General features: G+C 35.8%; 1 protein-coding gene across 3 annotated transcripts in view; it reads left to right on the top strand.

Moving 5' to 3' along the window:
- Window positions 1-27,192, top strand: part of si:ch211-236l14.4 (SITS-binding protein) — a 180,909-nt gene that overhangs the window by 136,862 nt on the left and 16,855 nt on the right. For 2 of the 3 annotated variants that reach the window (XM_039737066.1, XM_039737059.1), the window contains 4 exons: window positions 4,172-4,360; window positions 7,682-7,950; window positions 12,643-12,779; window positions 16,772-16,893. In XM_039737066.1, coding sequence (XP_039593000.1) covers window positions 4,172-4,360; window positions 7,682-7,950; window positions 12,643-12,779; window positions 16,772-16,893 — 717 coding nt within the window. The remainder of the gene's footprint in view (window positions 1-4,171; window positions 4,361-7,681; window positions 7,951-12,642; window positions 12,780-16,771; window positions 16,894-27,192) is intronic. The other variant, XR_005630704.1, reaches the window with a different exon arrangement.

Genomic DNA, 27,192 nt, shown 5'->3' with positions numbered 1-27,192 from the left:
TTAATTTTTATTATTATTATTATTTAAAATTAAACTAGCAAAACTAAAGTCATGCTAATGGGCACTAAAGCTCAGCTTAAGAAATCAGCTCCTTTTCCATCACTCTTGGTGATGATATCATCTGCTGCTAGAGCTCTAGATGCCATTTTTGATTATTCCCTTTCTTGTTCTATCTACATAAATCACATTAAGAAACTTGCTTCCACCACCGTAACTTATCCTGTGTTCGCTGATTTGTCTCCTTTTCCAATGCTGAGAAACTTATCCATTCTTTTATTACATCCCATATCAACTATTATAACTTCCTGGAACACACCCCTGCTAATCTGTAATCACACCTCCATTTGGTTCAGAACTCTGCTGAAAGAGTCCTAACACAGACCCGCAGCAGTAAGCACATCGTCTGTTCTGCTCCACCTTCCCTGGCTCCATTTGTCTTTCAGGATTGAAAATAAAATTCTGTTCATAACCTGTAAAGATTTAAATGGCCTTGGACCAAACTACATCAGTAACCTACTCCATTACTATGCTTCTGTTCACCTACTAAAGTCCACTGATTTTAGCAGTCTCATTGTGCCCCAAACTAACTTGCGTTCTATGGGTGACAGAGCCTTCAACTCTGTAGTGCCCAGACTTTGAAACAACTTCCCTAAATTAATGAGATCAGCTGAATTAATTCCTTCAGCAAACAATCCTTCAGCTCACTTGTTCAGGAAGGCATTTAACTTACTCTGACATTCTGACCATTCTTTCTGCTTGCCCCCTTTGTCCAGATGTCCAGTAAGATTTGTGTTTGTAATATAAATTATCCATCCATCCATCCATTTTCCAACCCACTGAATCCGAACACAGGGTCACGGGGGTCTACTGGAGCCAATCCCAGCCAACACAGGGCACAAGGCAGGAAAATTATGTTGTTTGTTAAGGGTTTTCTTGTAGTTTTTGTATTTTTCTATATTGTTCTGCTTTGTTGTCTCTTATTGTATTTTAAAGCTGGTATATCCTGTATGTATTTTTATTTATTGTTTGACAATATGTACCCTGTTGTTGTTGTCTTTTTCTGGTGAAGGTACTATATAAATAAAATGTTTCAATAGTATTATTATACCTTTTTGTTAATTCATTTAGTCTGCACTTTATGTGGCAAAAATGTGATATTATTATATTATTTTATGGTAGGAAATATTTATTTAGTTATTAAATTTATTGATGTCCTGCTAGGCCATTTGTACAGTAAGAGGTCTTATGGGTTCATGTTGACTGGTGAGCTTTGTAGGCCTGAATGGCCTGTTCACATCTAGATTTTTCTAATGTTCTAATTAAAAAGTTGGACCTAGACCAACATATTTTCAATAATTATAGACTCATATCGAATTGACCCTTTCTCTCTAGCTTCAGTTACACTTTACACATTAAAATTTTTTTGAGAAATACCAGTCTGGCATCCATACTGATTATAGTACAGAAATGGAACTAACGCATGTTGTAAATGAAATTCTGATATTCTCTGATGAAGGAAATGCTGCCGTAAATATGATGTTAGACTTAAGTGTATCGTTTGACACTATTGACCTTTCCATTTTACTACACAGATTGGAACATGACATTGGGCCTACAGTCAATGTCCCTGCTTGGTTTAGTTCTTATTTATCAAATCGATTCCTGTACATACAGAAATGTGCTGACCGTACTCCATTATTATAAGCAAAAGTAAGATATGGTGTCCCACAAGGGTCAGTACTAGGATCTTTACTATTTTCACTTTACATGCTTCCACTGGGATTTGTCATTAGAAAACATAGTGCTAAATTTCACTTGTATGCAGATGACACACTGTTATACCTTTCTTTTAGAACAAATGACATTTCTCAGATGCTGTCCTTAATTATATGTTTTAGTGAATTAAAGTCGTGGATGGATAAGAAGTAATTGCCTTTAAACACAGATAAAACAGAGATGTTAATTATTGGAGAGAAAGATGCTGATACAACAATAGTTTGTCTTTATTTAACTCAGTTAGAGTTACAGTTAGTTTTACTGAAACAGCCCACAATCTAGGTATTATCTTTGACTCTAGCATGTCACTTAAAGCGCACATTACAAAAACACATTTCTTTCATCTTAAATATGTTGGCTAATTAAGTTGTTTTCTAAATATGCGGAATGCTGAGATATTCAGTTATGTATTTATTTCTAGTAGGATTGACTATTACAGTGATGTGTTCACTGGATGTTCTAATTATTCTTTATATACAGTAACTTTCAGTTAATTAGTTTTAATTAGTTTTAGGGGTTTTTTTTCTTGTCATCTTATGAAGTCAAGGCCAGGGGGCTGTCAAAAATCAGGGCCTGTTAAAACCGATTGTGGCACTCCTTGTGTGATTTTGAGCTATATAAAAAATAAATTGTTGTTGCAATGTTCTTTTGTGACAATAGCTTTGATAGTTAAAAATGTTTAAACTTAATTTTTTCATGATTACTTTCATCTCTGATATACTGTATACTTAAAACAGAAAATTATCTCAATTTAAATGGCAATTTTAGTTAAAAATGTGCAGTGAGATATTTTTCCAAAATCGTACTCATGATACATGTTATGGTCATGTCTCCCAAGGAGTGGTGTCTTTAAGAATAGTTGTACTTCTACTCACGGTACATGTGTGGTTATCCAGGGGTCAGATGTCCATGATGGCAACATTTGCCACAGGTCTTTGCTGTCTCTGTTAACATAAGACTCTTATTTGAAGTGGTGATTTTTTCCACGCCACTCTGCAAGTTTTTAGTTGAATTCATTGTGGTACTGTCATGATCTGGCCTGTTCTTCTCCAGTGATCCTAACTTTTTTGCCTCCTTTGGCTTTTTTTTCTCCATTTTTGGAGAGGTCTTTTATTGGGCTGAACGTATTGTTTCCTGCATTGGTTTAGTAAATCCATTAAACCAAAGATTAATTTTGTCCTTTAGCAGTGGTTTCTCAGCAATTATAGCATGATTATGGGAGGTCTGGCCATTTGTCTTGGAGCCTTAGGTACTCTAAAGTTTGTCTTGCTATTTAGCATTTGTTAAGGATTACTTAGGGCCTTTCTGTTAAAATATTATTTGTATAGATAGTCTTTGTTCTGATTATTACATTTTAGTACTTCATTCTTAACTACAGTGTAAGCTCTCTTGTTTTATTGAACTGTTCCTGATTTCCTATTTCTCAGAGTATAGTTATCCCTCCTCGAAAGGTGAAAATCTGCAAAGTAAAAAACATATGAAATTTTCTGAGTTCATTTAAATTATTAAAATTCAGAGATTAAGTTATCACTATATTTCCACATTCAGGTCTGGACTTCTGGATCATGCTTGTTTCAGAACCAGAAGCTAGTGAGCTCATTTTCCCATGTGATAAAATTGGCTGTCACTGATCTTTTAACATAATAGGTGACCAAGATTAAATAAATAAATATAAGGCTAAACTTATAAGACTGGCAGTGTTCAACCAACTTGTTGAATTTCAAAAATCAAGTTCAATGAAGCAATAAATTAATATTGAAAGTTCTAAACAAATACTTTAACTTTTTGGATTAAATTAGAATTTATTTATTTTATGTAAAGATTGTTGGTGAATTGTATGCAATAGTTAATTCAGACTGTTTTGCTATGGTTTTCCTTCCAAAATCCATTTAACCACTAGTTTACTAAATCATCTTGATCCAGTTTTTTTTTTTACTGGTAGCAGGGCCATATGCCTGTAGCATCGGGCATATGGCTGGAATTAACTGTGACCGGCCCCCAGGTCAGCACAAAGCAGAATCATAAATGCAATACAGCCAATTTAAGGTTGCCATTCAACTTTAAATAAAATACAACTTTATGTTACAACATTAGCAAAGGGAATCCGTGTAAGACCTTGGGATATCATGTTAACTTTAAATAAAGCTAGAGTATAAGGATCCCAATACTATCTTCTGGAGCTTCTCTCCACCATCATGTCATTCACCAATACCCCATTTAAGGCATTGCTTTCTGGTCATTTTTTGACTTTGGTATGTTCAGAAGAGATGGATAAGATAATAATCAAGGTAGTAATGGTACATGCTCTAAAACGGTAGCTGTTCCAGCTGCTTCCAGGTTTTTTTTTGTCTAAAGTACATTGAGAAGATATTTCTTTTCTTCCCTTTTTTAACAGGACCATGATTCTTTCTTCGGCAGGAAAAAACATATAGCAAGAGAAATCTGGGATCTTCCATTTGTTAAACTTCTAAACATTTCCATTACCCTGTCGCCATACACCAGTGTTGACACCAGTCAATTCCAGAGTTTATTACAAGAGGGTAAAGAAAACATTTGGCTTTCTTCACAAAGAGATGCATATCAGGTGAGGTTTCTTCTCCATTTTTGATTCCTTTACCAATTTTGTTACAAAAAATGTTACATACTGACCTTTCATGTTTTTGACCCATCCAGGTAAAGTTCATTTAATTTATTAGATGCCATATAACTTTTTCCATCCATACATATTCTAAAAGCTAGAAGCAAAATCCATTTGCCTACCGTGTGCTACTATAATAGATGTAAATCACAGGGTGATTTCTCCTCAGGCATTTGAGGCAAATCCCTGTGAAAAGTCTTTGCAAAGCATCCCAATAAAATACTATTGCAGCTACCTGGTTGCTCAGTATATCCTATAATGTTACTCAGATATATGCACTTTCATTGTTTTCTGCACAGAAAAGCTTCCATTGCTGCTGCTGCTACAAACTATATAAATTATGAGAATCCATAACTGTTTCTGACACTGCTGCAATAAATGCTTTTTGAAATTCATGTTGTAAAAACTGTACATGTAGAAGGTTATTTTTTATTTAGTTTATTAGAGCTTTTTCATTGCCATTCTTTAAAGTTACAGTTGCTGCCTACTTTGGGTGTTTCAGTGGTCCATGTAAAATCAATTTAATACCATATGCTATTTAAATATGTCTGTTATTTATATTGTTTTGTACATATTATTAATACTTAGCTGCAGAATAATAACCAGATTTTCCTGTACTGACAAAGAAGCAAAAATATGCATTCAAGAAAATTTGTTCAGCTAAATATTGTGTATTTTGGACAATACTGAAGTGTCTGCACACAATCTCTGTGTCTATTTCTGCTTGTATTTTCCAAACCAGCCTTATCTGTTATAGTTATTCTGTTATTTTGACTGTACAAGGAGTAATAGGGTAACCCAACAACAATATATGCTGTTTTACACTTTCAGTAAGAGCCATCAACATAGCTTTTACTTTATATTGACTTGTTACAGGCATTTAAATTATATAACAGCTTTGTGTCTTTTTTTGTTAAAAGAATCCCGCTGCAACTTTCATTTCTTTGTTTCATCTTAACATTACTCCCGCAACACCCATCAAAACTTTGGGAATATGCTTATTGTACATGTGTTCATAACAAGAAAAAAAATGCATTGCTCATATGTAATGGGATGAATGTCTTTTGACTGTGCAGCTGCATTTATCTGTGTTTATTACAGCATCAATTTTAATTTTTTATTTATTCGTAGAAACAGTTTTTTAATAGGAAATTTATTTTTGCTTTTACTGCTTTTAATATGATAACTAATGTCTGTAACTGTTATTTTTATTACTGTTATTAAAAATAATTGGTTAAGTTTAATTTTCTATTTTTTTTTAACCCATGTTAACGCTATACAAAGTAGTAATAATTCAGCATAACTGTTGAGCATTTTTAATATATGTACTGTATTAACCACAAAAACAGTAATTTCAAGTGCATAAACATGATGGGAAGGTCATGTGATGAAAGCAGTGACATTTTTTTATATCTCCAAAAAAAAGGGGTGCCACCACTACAATATCAGATTTCTGTGGGAAGCACTGACTTATACATTTACTCATATGACTCTTTTCCTGCCTTATACTTATGAAATGCTCATTTGTTTCTAGACTTCCTGTAGATGACAATTTTATCAAAGAATGTGTTTGTGTAATTTGTTGGACATTCTAAAAAGATGAACTCGCTGAAATGTTTATTAGTTTTCCATCCATACATATGAAAAAAGGAAAACCATACTTCCACAAAAAAAATAATAATTTAGTGTCACAATATTTCACCTGCATCATATTCATCACATGTATGTGATGTCACTGTGCCATCCATGCATATCGTATGCAGGATAAACTTGCATATTGTTGGCCTTCTACAGCAAGCTATTAAATTAATAAGTGCTTATTTCTGCTCTGTGATTCTCTAAAGGCTGCCATATGTCTCCTGGACAATATACAGCCCAAAATGATAAAAACGGAATTAGTGTAGTCTTTGAAAATATAAGCATTCGGCTCTAAACCACAGCAGCTTTTCTCAAAGTCATTCTGTACACCTGTCACATTCGAAAACTTAAATACTAATATTAAAGTAAATGACTATGTTCCTCACTAAATGTCTACAAACAAGAAAAAGGTAGTTAAAAATTAGCATGAACCCATTGTTTAAGTCTTGAAAAACCAACATTGTGTTTTATTGAATATTGTTATATCCATTTTTTTAACATAGTGCCATGACCTGTTTAGAAATGGTGCACTGAAGATTCATTTTGCTAAAAAGATCATCTTTTGAAGAATGCTGGTATTAGAATGTGTCTGTTTGTTATAACAAGAAAGCATGTAAATAAAACTGTTTACATAGGGCCATCATGACGTTGGGTCGCTTCAATTTAATTACACAGTAAGACATCAAAGGGTCCAACATGTGGAAAAAGAAAATAATTTTTCCCCAATACTAATCTATTGAAAGAAAATAAAATAGTTTACAAAGTCTTGTTTCACTCACCTGACCCTACTTTTATCAGTTGAGCACTAGAAACCCCACCATGCTAAACACTAAATTAAAACACAAAATAAATGTGCCCACAGAAATCCAAAACCGTAGCATAATCAAAGACTATCAAAGCAAGAAGCAATTCCAAAAATAATCCTGAAAAACAAAAATTTTAAACATGTACCTAGGCCTCATTTATTAGGAACAGCTACCATCACTTCACAACATGGTCACGCAGTGTGGCAGTCATCAAGGATCCAGGAGAACATTGAAAGAATTCTAGCCATACCAAACAGCTTGAGGAAGAGAAAACACAAATTTAAATAGTTTATTTTTATATATCCCAAAATTACATAAGAAGTGACCCTAATTTTAACAGGCACCCAAGCCTTGAGTCTCTGAGAAGACAAGGAAAAACTCCCAAAAATACCCTAGTAGGGAAAAAAATGGAAGAAACCTTGGAAAAGGCAGTTCTAAGAGAGATCCCTTTACTGGTAGGTTAGGCAGTGGGTGTCATAAAAGTGGGTAAATACAACACACAGAACAGAACACAAGTAATCCTCAATACAATATTGTACAATATAAATCATGATGACAGACGAATGTGCACACTTGGCTGTAGATTTTTTTTTTAGTTGAACCAGACTGAATACTCTGAGAATGTAGACCAGGTATTTGGCTTTTCCCACAAAACTGTCTATAAGTTGATCACTTTCTGAACCCACCAGTGAAAAGAAGAATAAAGTCTTCAGTTAATTCTGTATTTTTGTATTGTTCAATATTTTTTACAGTTGTTTTGGAGCCATCTTTATTTTCAAAGTTATTCAGTGGAAATTTTATATTCTATTTTCTTTTCTTTTAGGCACCATTGTTGACAAAATGGAAGGGCAAGTTTTCTGTGAAACTAAACATCACAAATCACATTGCAGTCAGCTGGTTTTTGGACAGAGTGAACAAATGTCAAGAGAAGCTAGGAATGGAATATATCACATTAGAAGGTGGAGAAGGCAACCTCTTTACAGAACATGGTCTGAATGCGCCTAAAATTTTGGTTGGGGATGAATACATTGGTCTCTTAGCTGCTTTAGCATCCAGAATTGGGAAATCATCGATTATGACAGCTGGGACAAGGTATGCTTAAACAAAGAAAGCATTTTTAAGCGTAAATTAATTCTGGTCTTATTGACCAGATAAGCAGCAAGATGGAGTCCAATAAATATAGAAGAGAATTTTCCACAACTAAATTAAAAAAATTCTTAGATATTAAGCATTTTGAAATTGAGTTTTCTATGTTAAAGTTCAATTTATAATAATTTAAAAAATCTAAATTGGATTGTATTTGAGCACAAACGTTTGTCAAATGAGAAGTCAATATATTTTACTTTGGGGATATCAAAATCAATTGTAGAAAAGTGCAAAGAAAAAAGTTAAATTCATTATTCAAATGGCCATTACATCACAGTTATCAAAGTGTTGATATATGAAATCTTAATTAAGACCTTGATGAGGTTTTACTGTATCACCGCTGCATTGATATCTTAAATTAGAATGAACAAAAATACCAGTTTTATAATGGAACTCCTCCATAACTCTCCTAGGCATGGGCACAAATACTGAATCAAAGGACAAATGTGTAGACAGAGTAGATATTGAATAAGACTTTGTCCCTCTAAATATTTTATGAAAACTATGTTCTAATTGAAAAGTTATATTCAGTAGCACAAATCATGGTGCATCCTTGAGGAAAAATTAAATCACTAATAAAATTACAGGATATAGTAGACCGTCTTCATCAGAAAAGAAAGGGGTTTTGTAAGCTTTTGTATACAATGGAATGACTTTGTTAGTATTGGGCTGACCAAAAATGAATGAACTGTAAATTTTGCTTAATGCCTAAGTGCTGTTATTTATTGCAAAGGCACGTGCAGAAGTTTAATGGAAATTAATGGATGGGAAATGAGAGTCATTCATACCTTTACCTAAATTTGCAAAGACAACTGATAACAAATTTATTTTGTAAATAACCATAGGCTTTAAAAGTTAACAAACCAGGTCAAAAATAAATAACAATAAAAACTAAATGACAGGCTTTGCTTTACTTGTTATTTAAGACCTGGCTTGAACAATTGGATTATTAAGGGTTTTATAATGGCATCTCAATGAATGGTTTACGGAATGTTCGCGCACAACTCTCTATGGCTCTCTCAGTCTCTCTCTGTGAGTTCCTGCACTAACATCATTTTGTATGGATAGAGATTCAGGCCCTCATGCAAAATCCTCCTCAAAGACGTGTTAGAAATGCCTAAGGCAGAAGCATATTTGGGCACTGAACATCTAGGAGAGTGTAAAATTGATGCCCTTACAGCTTGGATATTTTCAGGAGTTAGTATGGTCCAAGGATGGCCTGCAGATTTTCTGTTCAGTGTTGTACCCATCTGTCTAAATTTAGCCACCCACTGAAGAATTCTTTTCCGATTTGGGATGTCACAATTAGGAGGAATGCTGAAGTGCATTCAGAAGGCACGTTGCATAGTGATGATGGATTCATTGTTTTTGAAGAACGCTTTGACAGCGAATGCACCATGTGCACTGGACCAAGGCATGTTGCTGACTGAAAACTAAAAGGGATCTCCTACCCCAACCCACTCAGCTGCCTCGCGCAATGACCTTGGGAAATGTGGTACTTCATTTTGGCTCACCCTTTAATTTTGTATATGTCAATGTAATTTCTTACTTCATAGACAAGGAGGAATCACGGAGGCAACCGCAGGTTTGCAGCACCACAGAGGTAATGGCAAGCTCACCACCTCCTCACACAATGTGTCTTTCTCCCAAAGGATGATGTGGGGAACACTATATCTTGGCCACTGACCTGTCACTGGCCCCGCCCCTTTTGCTGTATAAATAACCTTGCTATTCCTGTTTCAAGCTGAATAAAGCTCATTTTCTTGAAATCCTTAGACTCAGCCATGTCTTTTGGGTTCAAGGTGTCACGCGTCACAATATACAGTATCTGGAATTTAGTATGTCTTCCGTATGGTAAGAAGAGGATCAAGCTTGCATGCAATCAGGTATTGGAAACCTACAGGATGGCTTTGAAAATGACTAGGCTTGTAGCATTTTGTAACTTCTAACCAATCCTGGTAGTCAGTGCTAAATGTAGGTTTAACTCACGTCACCTAGTTTTTATGACATGTCTACTACTTCTCAGTCACAGGCAGATTTTAACCAAAGTGACACCTCATGAATACAAAACACTACGCTAGGGATGCTCCAAATGATCGTCCGCTTATCTAAATTGGCTGATTTTCACTAAAAAAGAGCCAATCAGATAATAGACTGATCACAAAAATCGATGTTTTCAGCCCCTTCTTTTCTAATAATGTATGGTAATGTTGTCGTAGAGCTGTGAGTGGAGGCAGAGAGCAAGTGGTGATTGCAATATTATCCTTTACATTAAAGAAAGTGGAGTAATAAACTGAGAAAAAGGAATCAGAGAAGTCTTGTAATTATACAAATGGCAAAAAAAAGCTACTTTATTGAATTCAGATTTTTTTATTTAGTTCTTCAATTAAAACGGACACCGTTTTAGTTTGAACAGTGAGCTTGTTTTAAGTGCAGCAGCTTACAAAAAGAAAAGATAAACACAAATTTGAAATTGCCGCTTAATAAACAACAGGCATATTTGCTTAACACCAAAATGTGTCTTTTACTTATAACCCTGTTAAGCATGTTAGCCTTATGTCATCTTGATAAACAACTTATGAACTTGTGATACATTTGTGGCTTTTTTAAAGATTTGAACTATGTTTATTATTTGTTGCTGTGTGTTATACACTATACGTTTTGTTAAGAAACAAGTACTACATAATTAAAATGGTAATCCATATTTATAATTACACCTGAAGAATAACGAATGCGGCATGCTTCCCTCCCACAGTCCAAAGACATGTAGGTTAGGTGGATTGGCGATTCTAAATTGTCCCTAGTGTGTGCTTGGTGTGTTTGTGTGTGTCCTGCGGTAGGTTGGCACCCTTCCCGGGATTGGTTCCTGCCTTGTGCCCTGTGTTGGTTGGGATTGGCGCCAGCAGACCCCCATGACCCTGTGTTCGGATTCAGCGGGTTGGAAAATGGATGGATGAATAACGAATGTCTAGCTCAGTGCTTCCCATACTCGACCCTGTGGACACACTGTGGTTGCAGGTTTTTGTTCCAACCAGCTTCTGTTTTTAATTGAACTCCTGGGCTAATAAAGTGATGTTATTTCTGAAGTTCTGTGTGTTGGGAACAATATAGAAATTAGAAAACTAAGTTTGGTTAAAAAAAAAAATTAATGTATCAAGCAGTTCTATGGGAATAATGTATTTTTTTTCTTTTTAACAATATTTTCATCTTAATTTTCATTCTACTTTTCCAGGTGTTCTAATTGTTTAATTAATCCATTATTTACTAATTACTGGGTCTAAAGTATTTGCAGCCTTTGATTTTTCCGTGTTGTTTACCTGGGTGTCTGCTGTGCTCATTTTTAATTGTCATTAATAAGATACAATGAAAGGCGAAAACTGCACAGAGAAAGGGCAAAATATAATGAAATCAACCAAGAGAGTTAAGCATTTAAAACTATAGCAAAAGCAGAAATATTTCTAAATGTCTTATAAATGTAAAATCATGCTGCTGTGCTTTTCTGAATGTAAAATAAGAGAAAAAAATACCAACTAATTAAATGAGATCAGCAATGTCAGGTGTTGTCACTGATTAGGAATCTGGTTGGAACAAAAACCTGAAGCCGCAGTTTGAGAATCCCAGGTCTAGCAGATACACTTATTTTTAGTGTATCTTTGTAAATGTGGTAAATATATATTTTGATAGAAAAAAGGCTGTAGAGCAATTAATGATTAAAATGATTTAAACCTAAAAAAGCATGTATATTTACATTTAGGCAGTACACACTTTAATATTGAACAATGTCTCAATGTTCAATGTATCTGGTTATGTAGGAGCTTAGTGTAAAACATTTTTTAAAAGGATTAACTGAAAAGGAAAAAAAAAAAAAACTGTAATCGGCCGATCAAGTAACTTGAGATCCGTGAGTGGTATCGGCCTTAAAAATCTGATCAGAACATCCCTACAATAAACAGTTCATTTGTGATGACATCATTGTATCATAATAGCCTGCAAATGAAAATTTAAATTAAATAAATTGGGTATGGTGTAAACAGTGAGCTGTTCCTGTACTGCTGGGCAAACAAATTCTTGTAACCATCTTTATGTGTTTTGATAGTTCATATTTACATTTATTTATATGTATATAGGCATTTATTTTTAAGACATGTTAGTTCAGTTATAGGTCACGGGGATCACCTTGCATCGTACTTTTAGTAATAAAATCAATTTGTGTGTACTTTAAGTATCTTAAGCCTGTATTCTTTGCTAATGTAATTAATCAAAAAAACAAAAACATTCTTCAGTACAAATTCACAGCAATGGTCCTCTTTAAAAATAACTACAAGTTCAATAGAGTCTGTGCATAATATTCATTACTTTTGAGGTTTAATATGTTTATCTGTCAACACAAATTGTAACATCTCGGTGATATGAATTATTATATGCGTGAGTTCTCATTTAGCTGGTTGGCTGCATTTCCCTGCTTGATCATGTGTGTCCTCAAGATAGCTCATTATGTATGTGCAATTATTCCATAATCAAGAAATATTAGAAATACAGTACTTCTGGTCTCAGGCATTTCATATTAGGGATACTCATTCTGTAATAATAATAATAATAATAATTCAGATAAGATGCTTCATGTTGTTGTATTTTCAGATCCAGCCACTTACCTGTTTTTGTTCGAATGACCCCACTGGAGTCTGACTGGAGCTATTCTGGTTTAAAGGGCATTATTCCTTCAGTTCTACACTACAGTCTTCTGGGATACAATTTCTTCATTCCTGATGCAGTAGGTAATAATATATGTAATATAATTATAGTATAAATGTTCTCAAATTGTTTTAAAATATGTGTATTATAGTTCCTTAAATCATACAGTAAACAACTAACCAACCTTTATTTTATGCAGCATTTTTCTGCAGTGAAACTCAATTTTACTGTGCTTTATAGTTGTAGCACAGACAGACAGGTCAAGACATTTACTTAAAGTTACACAGTGAGTACAAGGTGAGAAATAAACTGTCAAACTTTGGAATAAAGTTTAATGCCTTAACCACTATCATATACAATATGATTTTTTTTTTCTCAGCACCCAAGACCTGTCATAACATATTTAATATGGTGTTTGAGTGCTGCTGCTGTGTTACCTTGTGTTTTAGGCAAGAGGATGAAAAAAAGGGGATGTTAATCTCAACTAGCTCTTAGACATCCATGTCCATCCATCCGCTGTAACAACCTTTGGCATCATAGGATATGCACCAGTCCACTTTGGCCTTTCCATGACCTACCAAAGATGCTGTATAATAAGAAGCTGCACCCCATAGCTGCCCCCTTACTTAAGGTCAATTCTCTGTTGGAGCCAATCCTAGCCAACACAGGGCGCAAGGCAGGAAGCAAACCCCGGGAAGGGTGCCAGCCCACTGCAGATATTAAATATACAGTAACAAATAAATATTAGGATAGATGTATAGGTGGAAATATGATTTTTCTATAATAGATAGATTTATTGTGTGGACAGGGAGGTATAAAAGTACGGATATAGAATATGTTCTGTAATAGATATAGGTCTTAAAGTTGCCCCACTGTTTATAAATACAAATACCTAGCAGTTGTATTCTGAAGCAGCTATTTATTAACAGTTGTAGCTCTGCACAGTAATGAATATCCCAATTAGCTGTTGCCTTACAGCTTGCAGAAAGTTTCATATTCTGTGGCAAAGTTTTTGTTTTGACTATTACATTACAAGCACAGCCTCAGTCAGATGTTGCTGGCTATTTTTAGACCACGCAGTATTGATTTAGATTAATGCCATTTGCAAAAGGTGGCTTCACTGTCAGACGTTGTAGAAAGGACAGCAGAATTGGATAGTCTGCATGTGCTAAGAAGGATGCTGTGTCTGCCTTAAATTGTAATTGTGTCCACAGAGGTTTTCTCTTGAATTCCTGCTTTGCTCCTAGTATGAGCTTGTTAACTTACTTGAGGCTTCTAAACTGGCCTGTTGTGGTTGTGTAAGTGAGTGTTGCTTGTGATAAATTGTTAGCCTGTCCAGTGTTGGATCCTGCTTTGTACTTGATGGTGTTAATGTAGGCCTTATTTCTTTACGACCTTGTTTTGTCACTAGTGGGTTAAAAGGGTGAATAAAGATACCAGTTTTTTTATAAATTATGTATGCTTTTATAATATGCATTTATTTAATTTACCCAAATAATATTTCTTAACTTGGATACAGAGAAGCACAAAGTAACAAACATTAATGTATATTTACTTTAGGATAATCCCTTGTGGAATGGTGCTAGACAATTTAAGTTGCTTGAATTTAGCCATGTCAAGTATCCCTTGGTTTCTGCATTGAAAACATTTACTCATCTTTGCATATTTTGAACTCAGATACATAGATATATAGATGGATTCATGATAAATATTTTACTAAACCTGCTCAAACACAGAAAGTCTTCCGAAAAATAGACTGTAGTTCTTTATTAATACAATCACTAAATATACTTTTTACTCACAATATACTTTTAAACTTCTCAAAATTCTTGGTAGATTTATAAAAAAAATAAAATATTCTAATATGCTAATATTTAACCAATAACACAGTATTTTAAAAAACAAAGTTTGGTCCTGTAGGCCACTTCCTTCAATTTTACGCTTCCTAGTTTTACTTTGGCTGATAATAAAACGTTGTTTTGCATTGCTTTATTTTTCTTTTTATTGCTTTAATCCCAAACAAAATAGCTCATTCATGTGTATACAATTCCCAGTCCTTCAATTATTAGATCAAAGAAAGGCTGTAACCTTATACAAAACATAAAACAAACAAAAACAAAACAAAATTTATTTTTCCCCATGAGACAAGTGTCAGAAACTCCCAGAGTAATAATTGACATAAAGGAACTCACATCTAAGATTCCATATAAGACCCACCACAGTACAGTAACCTCCAGGCTTGCAGCAATCCTTCCATGCATTCAATTTTCTTGCTTTATGAAGTGTTAGGTAGCATATTCAATGAATCTTGAAGTTTAGCCTTTGCACATATCCAGTACATTTGTTTCCTAGTAGCTATTGATAAAAGCAGTTTCATCAAGCTTTCTACTAAAAGTAATTTGTTTTTTTGAACCATTGTTCAGTCTGCCACTGAAACTTTAGGAAATGTACCAAAATAATTTGGAATGGTGATTACAGCCTGAGCCACCAGGTCACCATTTATGAAAGTTAAAAAGCATACGCTACATAAAGTCCTTAGTACAGTATATACACAGAGGGATGATAATTATGTAAGTGAAGACGACCCAGTCTCCTCAAGTTTTCCCAGCCCTCAGTCATCTAAGACTAGTAATACTATTTGCGCTCCATATAGGAAAAGTAAAGGGTGTGCATTCTGTGTATAACAGATAGGTGCTGCTTATGTGATTGAAGGTATGCTCACTCCCGAAACCAAGGGGAGGTCCCACCCCCTCACAATCATCAAAGTCCAATGCTAACTGCCCACTATGGTTCTGCCGATAGGGCTTCTTATGTGCATCAGCCAGCTCTGTTTTGGACCTTTCTGTTTTTCCTCTTATATGTAGACTTTTATCTTTAGACACCATTGCTGCAAAGCTCACTCTTATCTCTTGGTTGAAATTATTTGCTCTCTATCTTATAACAGGTTATTCTCTCTATGTTATACTCTCTATCTTGTGCTATTTTACGGTTTAATAGTTCTTGTACTGTATGTGTCACTTATCATCTAACACCAGTGTTTGTGAACAGGCATTTGCAGCATATATTTGCTAAGGGGCTGGATGGCCACTGGTCAGTGATATTGATCCTTTTCTTTTTGTTTACCTATGACTGCACTCACTTGGTGCTTATTCTGCCTCCTCTTTCCTTTTTCTTCTTTCATCCTTTTTCCTGGGACCAGAGTAGGTCTTGGCTAGTGGGTGCTGGTAGGTGGGTTTTTTGTTTTTTTTAAATAATTGCTACTGTTTCATGTAAAATTTAAAAGTCTGTTGACTGATTATACAGGTATTTGTAAACCCTAATCAGCATCTTCATTGTTAGATGGGACAAAAGTAAATTTTAAGTCTCACTTCACACTGCCTTTAATACTATTGGCATACTGCTATTCTTGAAGAGTCCATGCATGTCAATAACGTGCTTTATGACTTAAAGAGAGAGTAACTAGAGTGTAGCTTGTTTTTACTAAAACGTTTAGCATATCTATGAATGGTGAGACAGTGCTGTCTCTTCATGGCAGCAGGATGGCACATTGCATTATTGTTGAGATGCCAAGCCAGAGCCTGAACTTGAACACAATCGAACATCTCTGGAGAGACCTGAAAATAGCTGTTATCCAACCATTTCCAAAATAAAACTTGACAGAGCTTGAGACAATCTGCAGAGAAAAATGTCAGAAAATCTCAACTCTGGGTGTGTGAAGCTTGCCGTGTCAGAAATAGCAAGACTCCTGACTGTAATTGCTGCCAAAGGGGTTTTAACTAAGTACAGAATCCCATATTTAATATTTAATCCCATTTTTGCTTTGTTATTTGAAGGTATTGAGTATTGCTTGATGTGGGAAAAAATGAATATAAATGATTATAGAAGAAGGCTGTAGATCATTAGAGGATAAATATTTATGGGGTTTATAATGTGTAGCTAGTAAGCTACAACTTTAAATTAAACACAAAAATATGCACGTCCATATCCATAGCAGGTCTTATAACATTTGTTGCTAATGCATTTATAGTATACAGGTATGTACCAAAATAATTGTTTTTTTATGTATTTATTCTAGGTGGTTCACTGTCAAATGAATTCGTTACAGATGAGGAACTGTTCATTCGCTGGCTTGAAATTGTGACTTTTCTGCCTGTTATTTCCTTTAGAACACCACCCTGGGTTTGTGGAGAAGATATGGTAAGTAGAAATATACTGTACTTTAATAAATTTGCCTAATTTAGTCTATATGTTCAAAGAATCATATCTCTCCTTTCTTTAGTTATACTTGTTACAGGGGCTTTTTTACCTATCTGTTAGAATTGTGGTGGAAAAATTCATACAGTTGAGTATTGCAGTCAAAATATACCATCGATGTACTGAGGACAAGCATCAGGATTTTAATGTTTCTTCATTCTTGCCACAATTGAGGGAATCTGTGCAGAATTGCTAACATGTTTGAATAAAAAAAGAAATCCATTTTACTAGTACATACGTACCTCAAACATTAGCAAGCGCATTGCCTTTTTTATTCCAATAAATGATGTACCTTTAGCACTACTACAGTGTTTTTACACTGGGATTCGTTTCATTTAAATTTTGCAAGTATTTTCTTTTTTTTCCCGAGAGCAACAAACATGTCAACAGGTTTGCAGGGACATTCTTTAGAGAAGACTAGCAAAGGTCCTTAACCAGAGTTAGAAATACCAAAGTGTGACTCAAAACACATCTTTGAATTAGAGTCTTCAACAGAAACAAGTTCTTAGTTCCTAGAGAGGCTCATGATAGGTGCCTCACTGCACAACAACTAAAAGAACAGCTTTAACAGTGGTCGAAAAAAGCAAGTCTCAACTTCTACTGTGAAGAGGAGACTTTGTTTAGTCTGCAGTAGTCCACAGCCGGTATTTCAAGTCCCTATTTTGTCTTTTAAGAAATGGCTTTCTAACTGCCACTTGTCCTGTCAAACCAGCAGCATAAAATCTATTTTTTCTCAGTAGAAACGGAGACTTGTTTTTGTCTACCATTGTTAAGTTGTGCTTGAAGCTTTTCTGCTGAGAAGTGCCGATCACGCAAGCTGGTGACCCTCAGAAACTTGTCTTCTGATTGGGTTGTGACTTTGGTTCTGCCAGATCTCTTCCTATCAGAGTTTCTGCCAGTTTCCAGACCAAGCACTGGTTTGTGCATCCCCTGTAGCTGGGTTAAAAAATGTAATAATTGAATAAATTGCAACTTAATGATGGATATGTACTTCATGAAGGCCTGCATATATGCATTCCTCAGAAATCTATGAAATATTTTAAAGTCCTTTATTTGTTGACAGCCCAATTATTAATATAAGAGCTCACAAGGACCCATCCAGAGAAAATGTCAGATTACAGTTTGTATAATGTGATTCTGTTATGTAAGTGAGCATTCCAAATCTTACTGTGGAGAATTTAACATATATAAAAAATAAAACCCAATTCTACAATTAAAAAATGGAATCATGGTTTTATCTGTTTAGTTGTAACAGATTGACTTTCTCAATTTATAGAAATACAAGCCGACTCCCGCGGCTCCGCCCGCATAGGCGTAGTAGTGAGACAGGACTGTGAGGAGGGCCCTGTCCGGCTCCTCACTCCTGACATCACACTTCCCCCTCCCCTCGACCCGCAGCCACTGTCTCGGATTAGCATAAATATATTTCCCCTGCAAGCGAACTATGATTCTTAGCGCAATGAGAGAAGTTGCAAAATCAACCGGAATGTTCAAGCAAATTATAGAAGCCCCCGCTTCCTCCCCTCAGCCCGCTGCGTCTGTCTCGGATTTGCACAAATAAATCATTACCGTAAGCGAACTATGACACTTAGCGCGATGAGAGAAGTCGGAATGTTCAAGCAAATTATTCTAAATCCGTTAAGTAGGTCTTTTGTGAAAAGCAGACAGACAGATAGACGTTGGATTTTATACATACAATGATGATTTCAGTTTAGATTCAGTCAACTTAAAATGGGAAATAATTGAAATTTGAATTATTTTTTTATGTTTTACACTAAATTACTGTATATCAATCTAAATAGATACAGATACCGTATATCAACAGCTTTCATTTTCCACATGACAGTGTCACATAACTCGTTTCATATATTTTGTATTTATTTTCCATATCAAATTTGTAAAAACAGGTATCTTAAATCATCTTAAGATGAATTTGTATTTTTGGAGCAGCTATATCAAATCCTTTTTATATAATACCTTTCCTAAAGCTATCGTTATTTTTGTAAGTCATATATACAGTATGCAGTCATTGCAAAAAATAAAAGGTGACTTTGAGTATTCACATCCTTCTCAATTTAAAACAGAAGAACCAGTTCTTTCTCCACTGTCATAATATAGTACATTATACAGTATCTATATTTGATTTAGCTGGCTGCCAAAGCTTAAATATGTTTTTCTAGTAGTAAATAAATGCTTTTTTCGCAAAAAATGTCAAGAAATATCTTATGATCACAATTTGATACTTTTTGAATCTAGGTAGAAAAGAACTGATGTTATGAATTTTTCAACAGAGTGATTGACAAAATCAATATTTGTATAGCCGGCATAGATTTTTCAAAGAGGATCATGTTGGATGAGTGGAGATCTGTGAATAAAATTCAGGATTGAAAAAATCTCAATACTTTCTCTTCAACCCTTGTTTGAATTAATGTCAAAAATAATGATTTATCATTAAATAATAATTCTGAAATTTTAAAATATTACAATGTGTATTTTGTATGGAATCAATTACATCCATATCATATGTGCTTTCTTGCTCATTATTTTGACAGAAAATGAATATGGATTATTTAGAGGAATTTGTTTAAATTGTTTCTCTTACTTTTCTGAGACAGATTATAATTCAGATTAGGTGTTTTATTCTTGTTAAGCAGATGTGTGGCCTACGTGATGAAAAAATGCACTTCAAATAGTTTCATGTCTTCCTTGTGCTTTGAGTACCAGTTGCATCGTATTTAGCATCAAAAATTCTGTGCACAGCACATGGCAAAGACCCAGCACTCCTTCGCTGCATGGAGGAGGGAGTGCCTCCATATTTGATGTCATTTTTGTTCTTCGGCCATCACAACATGTTAAGCATAAATTAAACTTAAGCCATTAAACCTTTTTGAAAGAAAGTAGGCATTCTGTATGGGTGTGTGTTTAATTTTTGTGTGTCCTATTGTGGACTCAGTTGTTTCACTTTTGAACACTTCTATAAGAATATGATCCTGGATTTTTGAAGGTCCTTGATTAATGTGAGGTTTGTATACAGTACAGGCCAAAAGTTTGGACACACCTCCTCATTCAATGTGTTTTCTTTATTTTCATGACCATTTACATTGGTAGATTCTCACTGAAGGCATCAAAACTATGAATGAACACATGTGGAGTTATGTATTTAACAAAAAAAGGTGAAATAACTGAAAACATGTTTTATATTCTAGTTTCTTCGAAATAGCCACCCTTTGCTTTGATTACTGCTTTGCACACTCTTGGCATTCTCTCGAGGAGCTTCAACAGGTACCTGAAATGGTTTTCACTTCACAAGTGTGCCTTATCAGGGTTATTTAGTGGAATTTCTTGCTTTATCAATGGGGTTGGGACCAGCAGTTGTGTTGTGCAGAAGTCAGGTTAGTTGGACGATCATTTATTTTTCAACAGGACAATGACCCCAAACACACCTCCAGGCTGTGTAAGGGCTAGTTGGCCAAGAAGAAGAGTGATGGAGTGCTGTAAATGGTCATGAAAATAAAGAAAACACATTGAATGAGGAGGTGTGTCCAAACTTTTGGCCTGTACTGTATGTTGTGTGTGCTGGTCTTCTGTGCTTAGCGAGGCAGCCTCTCACACAGTAGAGTCCCTTGGAACTGATGTTTCCTATAAAAAAGGCTTGCCATACTACTTTAGTACAATATGCCGCCATGTAATATGCGACTCTTCAGAGCAAAGCAATCTTAAGTTGCAGAGTTGGATGAACAGGCAGGATAAAAACTATGGCAAGTGGGTTGAGGAACAGATACAGTGTTTTATTAACTTCCACAACAAACAAATATAAAAGCACAGGAATGTAGTTAAAAAAAATAAAAACCTCAATCAAAAGCATAATACAGAAACAAGCAAATGATCATAAAAGGCAGTGGGGTATTGTGGCCAAGGCATTGAACTTTATATCACATAGGTTGCCAGAGCAGTTCCTGTCAGTGACTAACTGCACACAACTCTGGCAAGTCATTTAACCCTGCTGTGCCAACCATTAAAAAATAAATACTAACATTTGTAACACATCTTGATTCTGTAGGTTACCTTGAATAAACTCTGGAGCATTTAAACAGAGGCATTTGCAAGGGCTGGATGAACCCTACTAGAATAGTTTTAGACTCCTTTTATTTTCATTGCTACATCACATACAGTAACTAAAGAATTGTTAGCGGGACGCACTAACTGGAGGGGCCAGAGGCAGAATTCAGGCAGTGTTAGGGGCCAAGAGCAGGTACAATGCATCTCAAATCAAGTTTCTTCCCTTGTCATTTTGACATGTGAGCAGACATGTCTTTATGATATTTATAGGTAACACATTACACCTGTAATATATGTTTCCATTCAACTTTCTGACACTGAGTATGGGTTTTTGTGTGCAGTCAGTTTTGATGCCTGTTGGGTTTTTCATTTCAACATATTGGTGAGATTGTTACAATGGGTTGAGATCACAATTATAAAGTGTTTTGTGGGTTGCCACACCCTTAAAAAAATGTAAAGCCCAAAGACACGTCTAAAATTGCATAGTGGCACAAAAAACTAGTCTAATACCCGATTTTGTGGATTAGGTACTTACCATCAAAGTCTGTGTCCTCCTCTGAGATTTGAGAGTGATGGAATTGTTACAGAATATACATTCGAACAGCCGGAGGCTGGAGGTCCCCCTAAGAGACTGTACAAGAGTAAAGTACATATACCGGTCCAAAGATCAAATGGAGGGTTTTCTGAAAGATGAAAAAAATCCTAATAAGGCAGAGTAGAGGGTTGGAAAAATAGCCCAAAATACTGTGTTGTAGCTCAATAAACCGCAAACCAGGAACGCCCATTTTTCCACAGTCAAATATAGCCCAAGTGGGCAAGGAAACTATTGGTTTGGCAACAGTGGCACTCATATTGTCTGTCTCTCTCGGGTATCTGTGTAGAGCTCTGGCCATTCTTCTCACCCCTTGCCTTTCACGAGTGCTCACTCACTAATCAGTTTCCTTTCTTATCCCGGCTGCTAAAGTCATTTTTATCAAAATAACCAGCACTGAAGTGCATACAATGGATTCCAAAACAAGACTGAGGGAAAAGGGGCAGGCTTTTAAAGGGGGAGACAGGAAGTGAGGTCATAAGAATCGAGCATGTGGTCTTCAATCATTGGATCACAGCCGGACGTGACATCATGGGGGCCAGAGTTGGTGAGGTCGATTTCCATTGGCTCGGTCCCGGAAGTGATGTGAAGAGAGCCAGGTAGAATCCCCCGGGAATGGTCTACAGGCAAGAGAGAAAAAGAGTCAGTGTACTCTGCCACATCCCAGCATTCCTCCGAACTGCCTTCACTCAAGCCCTTTAGCTGCCTCCCATGCGCATGTGTGTGACTATATATATATATATATATATATATATATATATATATATATATATATATATATATATATATATATATATATATAGCTATCATTTCTAAAATCTTTGTGTTTATTAGTTAATTGTATTATTATGTTTCTTAAAACAAGCATGCTTCAGTTATAGTATAATGTCCAGAGACTGCTTCCTACAAAAAAGTAAGGTAAATAAAGTACAAACCTTATCAGATTTTTTAATTAATTACTGGCACTGCTGAAGGCAAAATTAATAGTTAACTAACCACATTAAATCTCATCATTCTTCCTACAAACAACTAACACTTTTTTTTACCAAATAGTTTGGGGGCACATTAAATATTTGTTTAGTTTGTTTCCAAAGTATGCAAGATAAATGTCTAACTTATAAATATATTTTGCCAGGTCTATGTCCAATTGCTCACTTAAAAGTTACACCAGAATAAGCAATTTTTGTTCTGGTTTGTTTTCTTTGTTTCCCACCCAGTGCTGTTACTCAGAGTTGTTTGGAAACCTTCTATTTAAATTTTGGTTTCTCATAGTCCATATCACTGGTCAAAGCAAAATTAGTGATAATAGCCCATTGCACTTTCACTAACTATAAAAGTCAAGGTGCTATTTTCTTACAATCAAGCAACATTGCCAGGATTCTAGCTGCTTTCCGCTTAACTGTACAACTCAGCTGACATTCCAAGGAGGTCAATTGTGAGCTGCTTCATTCCATGCTACTGTAACTGGAAAATTAGAAAAGATTGCTGAACAGACTGGCCCATCAAGGGAAAAGTATATTTAAAAGTATATCAGTGGAAATGTGTGCAAAGTATAAAATGATTTGGAGGATAGAGGGCAGGGATGAGATATAATAAAATTAAGCATGCTATATTTTTGCCAGTGTTATTCCAGATTGCACTTCTATGTTGACTGAGGTTTTCTATTCTTATCTTCTGGCAGGCGCTCCATTTTAATGAGTGGGGTTACCCTTGTCCTCTGCATTCCTGTTGCTATTTCCAGGCTTTAAACTTGGACCTAACATGCCAATGGCACACACTTTTTTTTACACTGATCGTATTACAGAGATATGCTGCCCTGTTGACTTGGTTTTGTAACCTGGAACAAGTCATTTAAACAAAGTACGAGTTGGTTTTCAAACAGCAGACTCATTGGCCACCCTGTCCTCTTCCTAATAGAGAAGCTCAACTGCAGCATACTTTTAATCAAAAATTTCAGTCCTGAAGTTTTTTTTTTTGTTTGTTTGTTTCATTTATTGCACAGCCATACCCTCTACCATCAGCCTATGAGCACAAGGCTTTGACCAACTGGGCATTAGTCTATCACAAGGAACACTTATCCAAATGTCATAATAAGTTTATCCATCTATTTGTATTCTTGCCCACTTTTTCCATTACAAGTTCAGCAAGAGCAGAATTTGTTTCCAATGGGCACAAGGGAGGAAGTAACCCAAGTTGGGTTGCACAATACATTTATAAACCAATATCATTAAATCTGTCCAGCTATACATTTTGTAAGCATTTTGTTTTCCTCTAAAGGTTTGCAGAGAAGCAGAATGTACCTTCCAACACTTCTAGATACAAGAAATCAACCAACTCCTAAAGACTATTTAGCTTGCACTCTAGTCATCCCCTAAATCAGCCAATTTAGAATCAATAATTGAATCACTTTTATGGCTTTAGGATGTGGAAGAGAGTTAAAGGACCTGAATATTGGGAGTATTATGCAAACTGTGAAGAATTTTGTCATGTGTACATTGCACATAGTGTAGTGCTGTAGTACAATGAAATTCTTGCTTGCATGTCTCCTCAGAGCAGTGATGATAATACAATACCAACCAAGACCCACATACAAAATACAATATTTTCCAGTATTTAATAAATATTGTGTGTATAAATTCATGGAGCAAATTTTTAGAAATACCTATATACCTACTTATCCAAGCAATTATCTAATCAGCCGATCACAGTGCAGTTTAAAATCATGTAGGTACAGTTCAGAAGCTTCATTGAATGTTCACTTCATCTTAGTGATTTTGACCATGGCATGATTTGTTGGTACCAGAAGGACTGGTTTGAGTATTTCTGTACCCACTGTTCTCCTGGATTTTCACACACAGCTAGAGTTTACTCACAATGGTGCAAAAACCAAAAAACCTCCAGTGAGTGACAGTTCTACAAAGGGACATGCCTTGTTGATGAGATAGATCAGAGGAGATTTTCCAGACTGGTTCAAGCCAAAAGAAAAGCAACATTAACTTAGGTAACCACTCTGTACAACTGTCCTGAGCAGAGAAGCATCTCAGAAATGTATAACATTCAATTCATGAAACAGATGGACTACAACATTGGGTTTCACTCCTGTGAGCCAAGAACAGAAAACAGAGGAAGCAGTAGGCACAGGCTTACCAAAACTGCACAGTTGAAAACAAAAATATAGCATGGTCTGATGAATCTCAATTTCTGCTAAGGTGGTAGGGTCAGAATTTGACACCAACAGTATGACTCTATGAACCCAGCATGATGCTATAATGGTGTGGGAATGTTCTCTTGGCACATTTTGCGCCAGTAAATACTAATTAATCATCATTTGAATGCCATAAACTATTTCAGTTTTGTTGCTGACCATCTGCAACATTTATTGGCAGCAATTTACTCATGTTCTAATGATTACTTACAGGATGATATTGCACAATACAACAAAGCAAAAGTCATCTCAAACTGGTTTCATGACAGTGAGGTCAGTGTTTACATAATATACATAACTAGACATTAAGCCCGTTACAATAATGGGCGCTAGAACAGTAGTGCATAAACATTAGTAGGAACAGTCTATATTAAATGGCAAGGGACCTTGTATGTGGCTGTAATATGCATCACTGTATTGTGTGCCTTTAATTTTCTCTCTCAGTAATACTGGTTTGTATTTCCATAAAATGCCTGTAATTTTGTCTGACAGTAATACAGTGGAACCTCGGTTCACGACCATAATTCGCTCCAAAACTCGATGTAACCCGATTTGGTCATGAACCGAAGTAATTTCCCCCATAGGATTGTATGTAAATACAATTAATCCGTTCCAGACCATATGAACTGTATGTAAATATATAGTTTTTTAAGTTTTTAAGCACAAATATAGTTACTTATACCATTGAATGCACAGTGTAATAGTAAACTAAATGTAAAAACATTTAATAACACTGAGAAAACCTTGAACAACAGAGAAAACTAACACTGCAAGAGTTCGCTCTATAGCCTTACGACCCGCTCGCTAAAAACACTTTTTTTTAATGAGTTTTAAGCACAGGGAAAAAAATTAACATTTGAAAAATTTGTAATTTAATAAACAACCAAGAAAAGTAACATTGCAACAATGCACGCGCCTGTGTGTGTGTCTCTCTCACGGGCCTGCGTGTCTCTCGCGGGCCTGCATGTGTGTGTGTGTGTCTGTCTCTCACGTGTGTGTGTGTGTGTGTCACTCTTAAGCGCGCACCTCTGTGTATGTGTGTGTGTGTGTGTGTGTGTCTCTCTCTCGCCTGTGTCTGTGTCTGTCTGTCTCTCGTGTGCCTGTGTGTGTGTGTCTCTGTTTCGTGCGTGCCTTGGTGTGTGTGTGTGAGTGTCTGTTTCGCGCGTGCCTCGGTGTGTGTGTGTCTGTCTCGTGCGCGCCTGTGTGTCTGTCTTTGTGTGTGTGTCTGTCTCGCGCGTGCCTGTGTGTGTCTGTCTCTCTCTCTCTGCACAGGGAATGCACAGGAAGAGACTGAACACGTGTCGTGTGGCCCCACGCATGCACACTTCACCAGAAGACACACACACGGACATCTGGATGCACACAGGGGTTTTATTAAAGAGGATATAGTCAAGAGGTGAATGAGTCTGTAGAAGAAGTTGGGGGACCAATTGGGCCTGACTGTTTAATGCCAAAGTCCAAAAAATGTAACAAAACGGGCACTCTGCAATGCACTAACAGAAAACTGGTGTACAAATTGACTGGGTAGCCAACTCATCATCTCTATCTTTAGTACTCTATCGAGCCGATTATTACCAGGGACATCCGTCATAATTTTAAAAATCAGTTAATTTTCAGAGGAACATGTGAATATAGTGACTACTTTCCAATATTGTTTTTTGCATATAATTTGTAAAGCCAGCTACATAATAAAATGGTGTTCAGTAACTACAATATGTGCGTGTGTGTGTATGTAAGTATGTATGTATATATATACAGTATATATATATAATATATATATATATATATATACTGTATATGTATATATGTGTGTGTGTATGTATATATAATATATATATATCTATAAACTGCTCAAAAAAATTAAAGAAACACTTTGAAAACAAATCAGAACTCATTGGGAAAAAAATCATGCTGGATATCTATACTACTGATATGGACTGGGTAATGTGTTAGGAATGAAAGGATTCTATATCGTTTCATGGAAATGAAAATTATCAACCTACAGAGGGCTGAATTCAAAGACACCCCAAAAATCAAAGTGAAAAAATGATGCGGCAGGCTAGTCCATTTTGCCAAGATTTCATTGCAGCAGCTCAGAATCGTACTCAGTAGTTTGTATGGCCTCCACGTGCTTCTATGCATACCTGACAACGTCCTAATGAGGCGTCGGATGGTGTCCTGGGGGATCTCATCCCAGATCTGGACCAGGGCATCACTGAGCTCCTGGGCAGTCTGAGATGCACCCTGGCGGCGTCGGATGGACTAAAACATAATGTCCCAGAGGTGTTCTGTTGGATATAGGTCAGGCGAGCATGGAGGTCAGTCAATGGTATCAATTCCTTCATCCTCCAGGAACTGCCTGCATACTGTCGCCACCTGAGGCCTG

This window comes from Polypterus senegalus, chromosome 1 (genome assembly GCF_016835505.1).
Source record: "Polypterus senegalus isolate Bchr_013 chromosome 1, ASM1683550v1, whole genome shotgun sequence".
Lineage (NCBI taxonomy): Eukaryota > Metazoa > Chordata > Cladistia > Polypteriformes > Polypteridae > Polypterus > Polypterus senegalus.
The sequence above is the reverse complement of the archived record's forward strand: the minus strand, read 5'-3'. Positions and strand labels throughout refer to the sequence as shown.